At 43.6% G+C, this 11,924-nt stretch overlaps 1 protein-coding gene across 5 annotated transcripts in view; it reads left to right on the forward strand.

Moving 5' to 3' along the window:
• The window catches only part of LOC128420589 (protein lifeguard 3-like), a 33,536-nt gene extending 24,037 nt beyond the window's left edge, over positions 1-9,499 (forward strand). For all 5 annotated transcript variants that reach the window (XM_053402245.1, XM_053402254.1, XM_053402273.1 and 2 more), the window contains 10 exons: positions 105-199; positions 1,068-1,132; positions 2,162-2,215; positions 3,940-3,990; positions 4,364-4,403; positions 5,957-5,994; positions 6,694-6,781; positions 7,586-7,681; positions 8,218-8,271; positions 8,882-9,499. In XM_053402245.1, coding sequence (XP_053258220.1) covers positions 105-199; positions 1,068-1,132; positions 2,162-2,215; positions 3,940-3,990; positions 4,364-4,403; positions 5,957-5,994; positions 6,694-6,781; positions 7,586-7,681; positions 8,218-8,271; positions 8,882-9,028 — 728 coding nt within the window. In that variant the 3' untranslated portion in view covers positions 9,029-9,499. The remainder of the gene's footprint in view (positions 1-104; positions 200-1,067; positions 1,133-2,161; positions 2,216-3,939; positions 3,991-4,363; positions 4,404-5,956; positions 5,995-6,693; positions 6,782-7,585; positions 7,682-8,217; positions 8,272-8,881) is intronic.
• The last annotated feature ends 2,425 nt before the right edge of the window (positions 9,500-11,924 follow it).

Below are 11,924 nucleotides of genomic sequence, written 5' to 3' on the forward strand. Positions count from 1 at the left end.
CCAGAAGGTTCTGAAAATACTATGCCAACCCAGGCCAGGACTCTAGTTAGAGCAGGTGAAGTTAATGTAGGATAAATACCACTATTTTGTCTTCCTTTTGACAGGAGATGTCTATGGTGGTGGCGCTGCTGGAGAGGATGGGACTTTCACTACAGCAGACTGGGATGACAAGAAAGTCAGACACGTTTTCATCCGCAAGGTAATAACTTGAGGAACTACCGCTGCATGGTCCCCCATTGCAGCCTCCGCTTTAATGAATACTTCTCTTGGAAGAAACTAGTCTGTTGCCTTGTGTCAGAGGGAGAGAATCTGCAGTGAGCAATCCTTGGTATCCTTGCATAGGAGTCTGTTCACTCTGCTAGGAGGAGTGTTGCCCCGTTCTGCAGAAATGAATGAATTGTGGTTACAAGGCGACAACTAGGCATTGATAGGGGCAGGGACTCCTTTTAGAGAACTGAAAGTTTTGCTAACAGTGTTAATAGAACAAACCATGCTGCTTTTTCAGCTAGCATTTTGAAGCACCCCCTTCTGCTATCCCTGGGTGACTGTGTAACATTTCAGAAATGCAGAACTGTAAGGAAGGACAGCTGAGCACAGCATCCAAACACCTAGGTGAGAAGCAGTTCAGAAATACATTGTTTCTTGCTTTCCCAAATGGTATCTGGTAGGTAGCAAACTCAGTTTATATCCGCCAGGGCAAGTGTAGGGAACCTGGGGCCCTCCAGATGTTGCTAAACTGCAACCCTTATCATCCCTGACCATTGGCCATACTTGTTGGGGCTGATGGGAGTTTTAGTTGAGTAACATCAGAAGGGCAAAGGGTATCCACCTGTGCTCTAGGGCAAAAGTCTAGAAAAAACTCCTAGCCTGCAAACAGATAGGTGAACTGCAGGTGGCTGCAGCATAATCTGTTGGAAGCATCTGGCCCTCTCTGTAATCAGGGGTTCTTTAGAAGATTTACTGCAGTTCTAAAGACAGTGAAATGAGCACCATTCATTTCCAGTCTCTAGGTTGGCATTGCTGTGCATTTACACAGCTTCATGTATACCACATGTCTTCATTTCCAGGTCTACACCATCATTTCTCTGCAGCTGCTGATAACTGTGGGCATCATTGCAGTCTTCACCTTTGTGTAAGTTTTTGCTCCAGCAGTCACAGACCAGTAGTGCTTTTCCCTACTGAGAAATGTCCGCAAAATAATGGTGCTCAGCAAAGCAATGTATTTTTTTATTTCCCCTTTGTTCATGTTGAAGCTCAGGACATTTATTTTCAGCTTCCACCAGTAGTATTAACCATGCTGACACCAGAATAGTTAATAGTGTTGTTGGAATAATACTGGTTCTATAATTTACTTCTTATTCAAATCCAATTCAGTCTATGGTGATAAGGAAAGAGAACAAACAGTTTAGGGGTATCTTTGGTAGTAAAATTAAAAGAGCCATAATTCTCCCTCCAGCAGTTAGTTGTAGTACTCTACTAAATGCTTGGAATTATTATTTATTGGAGTTAGTACCACCAGGGAAATAGAAACACCTTTTTTTACAACTACAGGAAAAAATGGTTCTGACTTTATTCTAGATACTTACTAGAACAGTGGTTCCCAAACTCCCACTTGAAAATTGCTGAGGATCTTGGCAGGCCACTTAATGATTTCCCCCCTGCTTGTTGTAGCAATTGCAACGTGCTGTGCTAGATGCTGTATGTTTTTAAGTGTGTTTCTATTGCTTATTTTGTTCCTTATATTGTATAACAATTTACACTCCATAGAATTAGGACTGTAGTACAATGAAATACAATATAAGAAATAAAAGAAGCAATAGAAATACAATTAAAACTAAATATGAATCGTGTCTTTAATGTGGACATACTACAGTCTACCTCAATAAAGCTTGCAGACCACCAGTGACCCTCAGACTACTGTTTGGGAGACCTCTATCCTAGTCTATGCACTGCAATTGGAGCATGTCCTTAACAGTTGTCTTCTGTTCATGATCTATTCCTTATGAGGATGACACGGGGGAAAATGTTAATATGTAGCAGTGAGGATAGAGACTGGAGTGTGAAGGGATCATACGGATTTCTTGCAGAAGCAGCATCCTACCTCCCGTGATAATTAATGTGAGAGAAAATATTTATATTACATAATTTTCACTCTCCACAGTGAACCCGTATCCAGTTTTGTAAGGAGAAATGTTGCTGTATACTACGTATCTTAGTAAGTATTGGCTTCTCTCCAATATGCTTACAGGGCTGTGCTGTCTGTCTGCTCAGTTAAAAACATAAGAAGAGCCTGCTAGATCAGGCCAATAGCCCATGCAGCCCAGTATCCTGTTCTCACAGTGGCCAACCAGAAGCCCATGGGAAACCTGCAAGCCGGAGCACAAGAGCATCCCTGTGGTTTTCCAATGGAAGCAGAATGCAGCCACCAGGGCTAGTAGCCTTCAATAGCCTTCATGGAGTTGTTCTGAGCTCCGTGGCACAACTTGGGCTAAATCAGTATTTTCTGTTATCGTGGATCTGGGTGACTATAGATACACCCTTCTTTGGGGATGGGAAAGCCTCTTGTCCAGGGTTCTCCAGAAAGCTGGCAACTCTGCTTGTGGAAGCAGGGATGGAACGTCAGGTTAAATCACCTCATTGCCTGGTCAGGCATTGCAGGCACACAGCTTGCTACCACAGGGTTAAGGGCACACCACTGTATGTTTACAAGCATCACCCAAAGACCAAGCGTGTATCTCTTGTCCCCCTTTGGCATGACTGGAGGTGGGGCAGAAGGTCCATGATCATCAGAAGTCAGCAATGATATCCTGCCTTGGTGCTGATGCTCCTATGTGGTTGCATTTCCCCCTCCATTTCCCATTACTGCTGTTTTGAGTAGTACAGAACTTAGCCATGGAACATGGTGCATAGGAGGAGCATTTGCCTGGAAGTCAGTCACTTCCAACTCTGTGGGACTTACCCATGTTTACTTGGAAATCTGATTGGGCTGCAAATAATCTATATCCTATGAGAAGTGAAACGAGCCTGGAGATAGCTGGGCATCTGTCCCAGGATGTTAAAGTTATCACCCTCCTGATGTTGCTGGGCTCCATCTCCCATCAGCCCCAGCCACCATGATTGATGGCCAAGGATGATGGGAGTTGTAGTTCAGCAAGATCCAGGGGGTCATAGGTTCCCTGTCCCTGGTCTATCCCACCAACTTTCATGTGCAAGAGAGTAGAGATCGTAGTAGAAGCAGTGGTGAACAAGCCTAGCTCTGCTAAGATGTGATGTACAGCGAGAAAACCACAGAGACTAAACACCCCCTTAGGCGTCGGAGGTGGTGCTCAGGAGTGGCACCAGTGTCCTGAGTTGTCCTAAGTCAGCAAATGTCACTTATCAAGGTCCCACACCACAACAACTGAAGCCAAATTAACCACTAATCAGGGTTTAAAGGTAAAGGTAAAGGTACCCCTGCCCGTACGGGCCAGTTGTGACTGACTCTGGGGTTGCGTGCTCATCTCGCTTAAGAAGCCAGGAGCCGGTGCTGTCCAAAGACACTTCCGGGTCACGTGGCCAGCGTGATGAAGCTGCTCTGGCGAGCCAGCACCAGCGCAGCGCACGGAAACACCATTTACCTTCCCGCTATAAAGCGGTCCCTATTTATCTACTTAGGGGTGCTTTCGAACTGCTAGGTGGGCAGGAGCTGCGACCGAACGACAGGAGCTCAGCCCGCCGCAGGGATTCGAACCGCCGACCATACAATCAGCAAGTCCTAGGCACTGAGGTTTTACCCACAGCGCCACCCGCATCCCAATCAGGGTTTAGGGGGTGCCATATTCAACTCTTGTGCATCTGAAATCCCAGCCTTTTTGTGTCTTTAGGGAGGGATGCAAAGTTCTGGATAGATGCAAGGTCCTCCTATGACTCAAACATCTCACTCTTGTTTCCTTCCCCCAGTGCTGTGTTCTTCGTCACTTACCTGGTGCTGGCATGCTGTGAGGGCCCACGGTGAGTGTTACATTGGATATTCTTGGTGACTGTGGGATGTATAGGTAGGTGAGTGGCTGAATGTGAGGTGGGGTTTTGAAATGAGTGGCAGCTGGGCAACATGGGAAAACTAGGCTGTGCAACAATTTCCCAAACACCGTTTTCTTTCATTACTTGTGGGTGGTTTGGAGCCAGCGGTGCAGTGTCTGGAGGGGTGTGCATCCAGTTTGAATGAAGCCTGAACCCAGAGGCTGCTTTGGTGTCTAGAGTAGGATTGCAACTTACTTGGCCTCTTTGCTTCTGGTGAAAAATGCCTACAGCTGGGAGGATGTGCTGAAAGACTTGGCCCTAGTGACACTGCTTACATATCTTCTTTCTTTTCATTCTCTTCCAGGAGACGCTTCCCATGGAATCTTATCCTTCTGACCATCTTTGTAAGTTGTTCATGGGGCTTGGGCAATGGAATTTTCCATGAATTTCCTCAGTGGTGGTGGTGCAATTTTGTTATTTTTTTATTTTAAACATTTTTATTCCACCCTTCTTCCTCACTGCTCAGAGTCATTTACATGGGTCTACCCCAATGGCATCCTCTCTGTAGCCTTATATGCTAAAAAATAAATAAAAATTAAAAAATTCTCCAGCAGCATATGCACACGAAAGCTTATACCCAGAACAAACTTAGTTGGTCTCTAAAGTGCTACTGGACATTTTTATAATTTTTATTATTTATTTCGTTTGTGTCAGACCAACATGGCTACCTACCTGAATCCTTACATGCATTTTAGACTGAGGGATTGTTTTGAGTCAAGGTCTTACTCACTGAGCTTCAAGGCTATGTTCGGATTTGAGCACAGATCCTCGTGTGATGCCAGTGTACACAGTCCTGGGATGGACTACGTAGTGTAGATATGATGGGTTTTTGATGGAAACTTTTAAAAAATAAAAATTCCAGAAAAACCAGAGCTCCGAGGGATACTAAATTCTCTATGCCTAGTCTTGCTTTATACTCCAGTCAACACCTGAAACTATTTGTATGTAGCTTAACCTGAGCAAAGTGTTAATCAGCTATTTTGGATGTACACCCAGTCTAGATCTGAAGGCTATGTCTAATTATGTACACAAGACTCTTCTGGGGATATCTCACCATATTAAATTTTGGAGACTCTTTGTTGCAGCAACTCCAGGCAGTTCAGTCAAAGATTTATATTTCTCTTGAGGCCCCACTTTGTGAATGTAACAGGTGTCTTCAGGGACTATGTAGTCATGGATTGGCAAAAATGTTATTGTTAAGGGATTCATAATAAAACAATTTATTTATATCCCACTCTTCCACCAAAATCAGTACAAATAAAACAACCAGTTTCTAAAGAACCTAGTACAACCAAACACTTAAAAATAAAGGTCAGACAAACTCAAAATAGCAGCAGAGATAAAAGATGTTGCACCTTAAAACTGGCAGCAATCAAATGAGAAGTTACACATTAACAACTTGTCTAACAATACAAGCGCCTTCCATTTCTAGTGAGAAAGACACAGAGAGGAAGCCTGACAAACAGCTTAGGACCAGCTTACATTAGAGCAGGTGTGGCTAATGTGCCCCTCCCAGATGTTGCTGGACTACAACTCCTCAGTCCAGACGCTTGGCAATTCTGGTTGGGGCTGGCTGGAGTTGGAGTCAAGAAACATCTGGAGGGCCACAGGTTAGCCACACCTGCTCTAAGGCACCCTGGTCTTAAGATGTGTAGGGCTTGGTCTTAAGATGTGTAGCTACAGTTCCCTCCTTGTCTTACTAGCTTGTGCTATTTCCCAGGACTGTGCTTACTTGATGAGAGCATCTGCAAGAAGAAAGTATGAGAAACAAAAGTTTCACCTGGTTTTCAGACTTGACAAATCCTAATCTGAAGCTATTACAGAACTGAAGCTCTTTGAGGTTATGGTGATATGCCAGGAAGGCAATGTTCACTTTTACCTTCTATTTTTCTTCTAGACACTGGCCATGGGATTCATGACGGGCACCATTGCTAGGTAAGATAAACATCATCATCATCATTAGCTTGCTCTCTAGCAATTAAACTTGAGTTTCCGGTTAGAGGTGAAATTCTTGCAAGGATGGTTACTTTCACAAAGATGACATCCATTCTCACATCTCACAGCTGTGATTTAAATCAGGTACAGGATTTTGAGGACCCTGATGATGCTACACAAACTTCTTGTTCTCTCACTATGCTTTGGTCCAAGCATAGTTCTACTCCTTGTATCATCTGCTGCTATATAACTATTTCCAATACCTGAGCCCTATTGGTGTGTCCAGCCTACACCGAAATATCCATTTAAGTCTCACTCCACACTGAGCATTGCCCATCTAGAAAGGAAGGTTTGTAGGTTCCCTGCCTTGAGGTGTTTGCGGCGGGAGGTATGATTGCAGTCCTAAGGGGTGAGACTGGTGTGTATTGGAAAGAAAGCTGTAAGGAGACTTGCTTCTAAATAAATGCATTTAAAACTAAAATGCTAAGTCAAAACAACGTTCTGTCTCTTAATGACTAAACATTATTAATTCTGCTCTATTGAGACATGTTCAACTTTGCATTCCCTTGCTATTGTCCTGAGTTTAGATCTAAATTGTGCACTTAGGATTCAGTGGCAAAAGACAGTTATCATAATGTAGAAAAACAACACCCCCCCCAGACCCTTAGGTAAAAATAATTCTTTAACTCTCTATTTCAGCATGTACTCTACAAAGGCTGTTATAATTTGCATGATAATCACAGCTATTGTGGCCATAATTGTCACCATCTTCTGCTTCCAGACAAAGGTGAGGCTTGCTTCTTACTTGAAGGTAACATTGGTGTGGTCCAGGGTGGATAAAAACCAATGATTTTTTGAAAAATTAAATTAGATTTTTTAAATTTTAAATTGGATTTTTAAAATAAAATGCTTTTGGAGGAAAAATCTTTCTAAAGATAGTTTTCTATTTAAGTTAATTATAGTCCAAAGGCTATTCATCAGGAAATAAGGATTTGTTTTAAGTTTTTCGTGTGTGCTGAAACTCAGTCTAAGGTTTTTTTTTTAAGTTTAACCACATCAGTTAACAAACATGAATACATATGCTATAATGTTATTGTTTTAGTTAAATAAATTGTTTAAATTGTTATTAAGGAAATGATTATTTTCCTCCTTCTGATAAAGTACAGCAGAAAAGTTATCCATATATAAACAGTTAACTTATTCAACCTCACAATAATGTCATAATCATCTGTCAATGTATTTCTAATAGTATAACCAAATCAGTAATTTTTGATATAACTGTAAAAACTACTCTGAAAATTTATTATTCCAAAAATGTAACCTTCATCTGGTTGTAAATATTAAGATTATGCCAGCAAGAATGAATCTTTCTGTAAAAATACGATTTAAATCAAGTCTTACAGACTAGTGATTTAAATCATGATTTAAATCAATTTGATTTAAATCAAATCCACCCTGGTGTGTGTGTCTTCTGTATCATGGAGTTGGTAGAGCAAAGAGGTCTCCTGCAGGGCAAATTGAGGTATTGTGTAGAGCGGGCTACTTGCTATTTGCATCTTTTCCCCAAAACGTGTCTTGCTGTTGTTGGCAGGTGGATTTCACATCCTGTACCGGCTTGTTCTGTGTGTTGGGCATTGTCGTCATGGTGACTGGGATTATCACAGCCATTGTTCTGGCCTTCAAATACGTAAGTAGCTGACACTGAAAGCTTGGCCTGGGAAGGGATTGGCGATGTAAATGGTAAAATTGTTGCCCTCCAGGTGTTGCTCAAGTTCAACTCCCATCCTCTCTGACCATTGGCCATGCTGTCTGGGGCTGTGATGGGAGTCCAGCAACATCTGGCAGGCACAGGATCCCCACCCCTGCTTTACAGCTGCAAGCAACTGGTCATGTGTGCATGATTTGCATTTGACCACTGCATGCTCCCATCAATTACCAGCTAATATTGATAAATCACTGCAACTAACCAAGTGTCTGACTCAGTGATGTGGGGGCTCTGGATAATCAGTGTCCTGCCAACCTTCTTTTTTGAAATGTTCAAATTGCACTCTCCAGTTCCTCCAGATGGGTCCTGACTCTGTACTGATGCTCACATTTCATTCCCAGCCGCTGCTCCTATTTGTGCTCTGTGGACAGGCCTAGAGATGCTGTCAGTGAAGTTTTAATTCAATCAAAACACTCCGCTTGCAGGCCAACGACTCATTTGGTTCTCTTTCCTTGCAGGTCTATTGGCTCCACATGCTGTATGCAGGCATTGGTGCCATTGCCTTCACCCTGGTTAGTAGATATATATAATTGTGTGTATATATAATTACTGGTCATTTAGGTTTCTTGCCTGCTCTACATCAATAGGACTCAAGGCAGTCAATATTGGTGGGAGAACATAACCTTGCCTGTATCTTGTGCTATGCCCTGGGGGGAGCTGGGGTAGATAGCAACTTCCTTGATAGCTTTAAAGGCTTACAGCTGTAAGAACAGAGAGCAAGAAAGAGCCCAGTGCACAGCTTCAATGGGGGCTGTGTGGTGGCTCTCCCTCCCAAACAATAGTTAATGTCTTTCTGGTTCATTCTGGTTTGCTGTCATCATAGTGTGATGGGCAGTGCTACGGCTGCTACATTTGTGGCTCACCCTCTGCAGCAGTGAAGACTTGGCCTCACCACCTAGATATAATTTTAGTTATCTTGGGTGACTGGATAGGTTGCTAATTGCAAGTGTCTCAGAGCGTAGGTGTAGTAATTAGGCCAATGGGTGTGGTTGCAATATGACAAAGGCAGTATGTGTGTACCAAAATAATGCATGGATTGTGGTTGCTAACTCGGGGAATGAAGAAAATTTTGGTAATTTCTTCAAACTTGTGACTAACTGCTTTCCTCATGGCTTTTGACAGTTTCTTGCCTATGATACCCAGTTGCTGCTGGGCAACAGAAAACACGCCATGAGCCCTGAGGAATATGTCTACGGCGCCCTCAAGATCTACACAGACATAGTCTACATCTTCACCTTCCTCTTGCAGATTGTGGGCAGCAGAGATTAGGAAGCTGAGGCCGTGCCTCTGTGCTAGAACTTTGGCAACCCTCCCTAGAAGTTCAGGGGACCCCAGACTTCGACTTTCTTAATATAATGTTCTGCTGCGTTGCTCTCACCTCCTAGAATGTATAGACGCTACTAAGGGATTCACATAGTGGACAGAGCTAAAGATAAGATATGATACATTGTATACGCTGTAGATATTGACTCTAATTTGTAAGATGTTGTTTATTTCTCCATTTCCACATGTGGAATCCCCTTTTTGTATCTGATGCCCTGGATACAGGAATCTGTATCACTGCTTTGGAGTGATGTATCCTAGCCCTCTCAACTTATCTCTTATTTGTATTTTTTGTTTGGTTGTTTGTTTTTGGTCAGCTTACTTATCTAAAATGTAGATGGCCCTTCCAGCTAGAAAATCCAAAGATCCAGGGCTCAACTATACAACTGCAAATAAAATTTATATTTTTGAATAAGATCTCCCAGATTGATGTGATGGGGGCAGCATTATGCAGGTTGCATTTATTCTTCTTCTTCTTCTTAAAACAATGTTTATTAACTTTCATTATAAAAAATACAAATGTAATAATTACATTCATCAACATGAAATACAAAACAAACGTAAGAGAACTAGAAGAGCTTGCAGCTGTAAACTCAGAGCCTCTATCTATATAATCTTTGAGAATTCTTGAAGAACAGGCAGTGTCCCTGCAGGCTGGAGACAGGCAAATGTTGTCCCTGTCAAGGAGGAGATACTTCTAATAACTCACACGTAGGCACTGAATGGGTTATCAGGCTTTATTGCCATCTTCTCTGGCACCAGCTACAGAAATCAAATGGCAGTCTAGTCAACAGCGCGTTCTCTCCCTCCCCTTGGCAGGCAGCCCCATTATCTGCTCCCACTTTGGGGACTACCGTATTTTTTGCCCTATAGGACGCACTTTTCCCCCTCCAAAAATGAAGGGGAAATGTGTGTGCGTCCTATGGGGCGAATGCAGGCTTTCGCTGAAGCTTGGAGAGCGAGAGCGGTCGGTGCGCACCGACCCCTCTCTCTCTCCAGGCTTCAGGAAGCTATCCATAAGCCTGGGGAGCCCGCGGGAGTTCCCGCAGGGCTCCCTAGGCTGCGGATAGCAGCCTGCTTGCCCGGAGCGTGGGGCACACTGAAGCAGAGCGCCCCGCGCTTTGGGAAGCTATCTGCAGCCTAGGGAGCCCTGCGGGAGTTCCCGCGGCTGGGGGGGAATAATTTTTTTTCTCCCCCCCCCCAAAACCTAGGTGCGTCCTATGGGCCGGTGCGTCCTACAGGGCGAAAAAATACGGTAATTGTTAACACCTGCCTGAGGGCCCCCACCCAGCAATACTTGCTTACAGAATCACTCCTTCATGACAGTCCCCATCCTCAAAAAGGAGAAAAAAGAAGACCCTCATAACTACCGACTGGTCAGCTGGACATCAATACCAGCAAAGGTCCTAGAATAAAGAATTAAACAGTTGGTCTGTGAGCACTTAGAAAAGGATTCTGTGATTACCGAGACCCAGCATGGGTTTCTCAAAAACAAGTAATACAACTGGGTGATACTGAAAGTCGTGGAATTTGATGAGGTCACCCAGGTGCAGATGAGGCTGATGGGAGTTGTAGTCTAAAACATCTGTCAGGCACCACGTTGGGGAAAGGATAGTGTTGACAATAGTTGGGTGCTGCTTCAGACAGTAGTTATGTGCACAGTAAATCATACAGCATACACACCTTGTTCTAAAGAGTTAAAGGATCCCTATCTATCCCAAAAGCCTAGAGAGACTTTAAGCATGACGATTTGCCACAGACTCATGCTCAAAAAAAAAAGTGAGAAAGGGAGGGGAAGGGTGTACCTGTTCTGAAGCAATTGGAACCCAAGTCAGAGATCGAAAGGGCTGTGCCTTTTGTTACTTATGGTCCCCCCAGATTGGCATGCAATGTTACACTGCAACAGGTGCAACCACTACAGCTTTTCTTGGACTGGGAGAGCTTGACCACAGTAGTGTACTCACTGGTGACTTCAAAACTGGATTACTGCGGTACACTCTATGTGGGGCTTACTTTGTACTTCCCTTGGAAACTGCAGTTAATGCAGAATACTGCAGCTTCGTTGTTGGCAGGAGTGAGACTCTGAGCATGTAAAGCCTTTAGGCACGAGATATATACTGGTTGCCCATTTGCTTAGCAGGTTGACTCCTCCTTCTGTCTCAGAAGATCTGGGAAACATGGTGTGGTTTCTGAACTAATCTTTACTTTTATTGTGGGTTTCCTGTTTCCTTTGTGTTTGCATTCTGTTTTTTTCTTCAACTTTGAGGTGCACTTGCAGTCTCAATAAGGCACAAAGGTCTGATCACTCTGACACCACAAAACAAACAAGATGAATTTTAACAGGGAGAAATGTAAAGTATTGCACTTGGGCAAAAAAAAATGAGAGGCACAAATACAAGATGGGTGACACCTGGCTTGAGAGCAGTACATGTGAAAAGGATCTAGGAGTCTTGGTTGACCACAAACTTGACATGAGCCAACAGTGTGACGCGGCAGCTAAAAAAGCCAATGCAATTCTGGGCTGCATCAATAGGAGTATAGCATCTAGATCAAGGGAAGTAATAGTGCCACTGTATTCTGCTCTGGTCAGACCTCACCTGGAGTACTGTGTCCAGTTCTGGGCACCACAGTTCAAGAAGGACACTGACAAACTGGAACGTGTCCAGAGGAGGGCAACCAAAATGGTCAAAGGCCTGGAAACGATGCCTTATGAGGAACGGCTAAGGGAGCTGGGCATGTTTAGCCTGGAGAAGAGGAGGTTAAGAGGTGATATGATAGCCATGTTCAAATATATAAAAGGATGTCACATAGAGGAGGGAGAAAGGTTGTTTTCTGCTGCTCC

Source organism: Podarcis raffonei, chromosome 1, assembly GCF_027172205.1.
Source record: "Podarcis raffonei isolate rPodRaf1 chromosome 1, rPodRaf1.pri, whole genome shotgun sequence".
Taxonomy (NCBI): domain Eukaryota; kingdom Metazoa; phylum Chordata; class Lepidosauria; order Squamata; family Lacertidae; genus Podarcis; species Podarcis raffonei.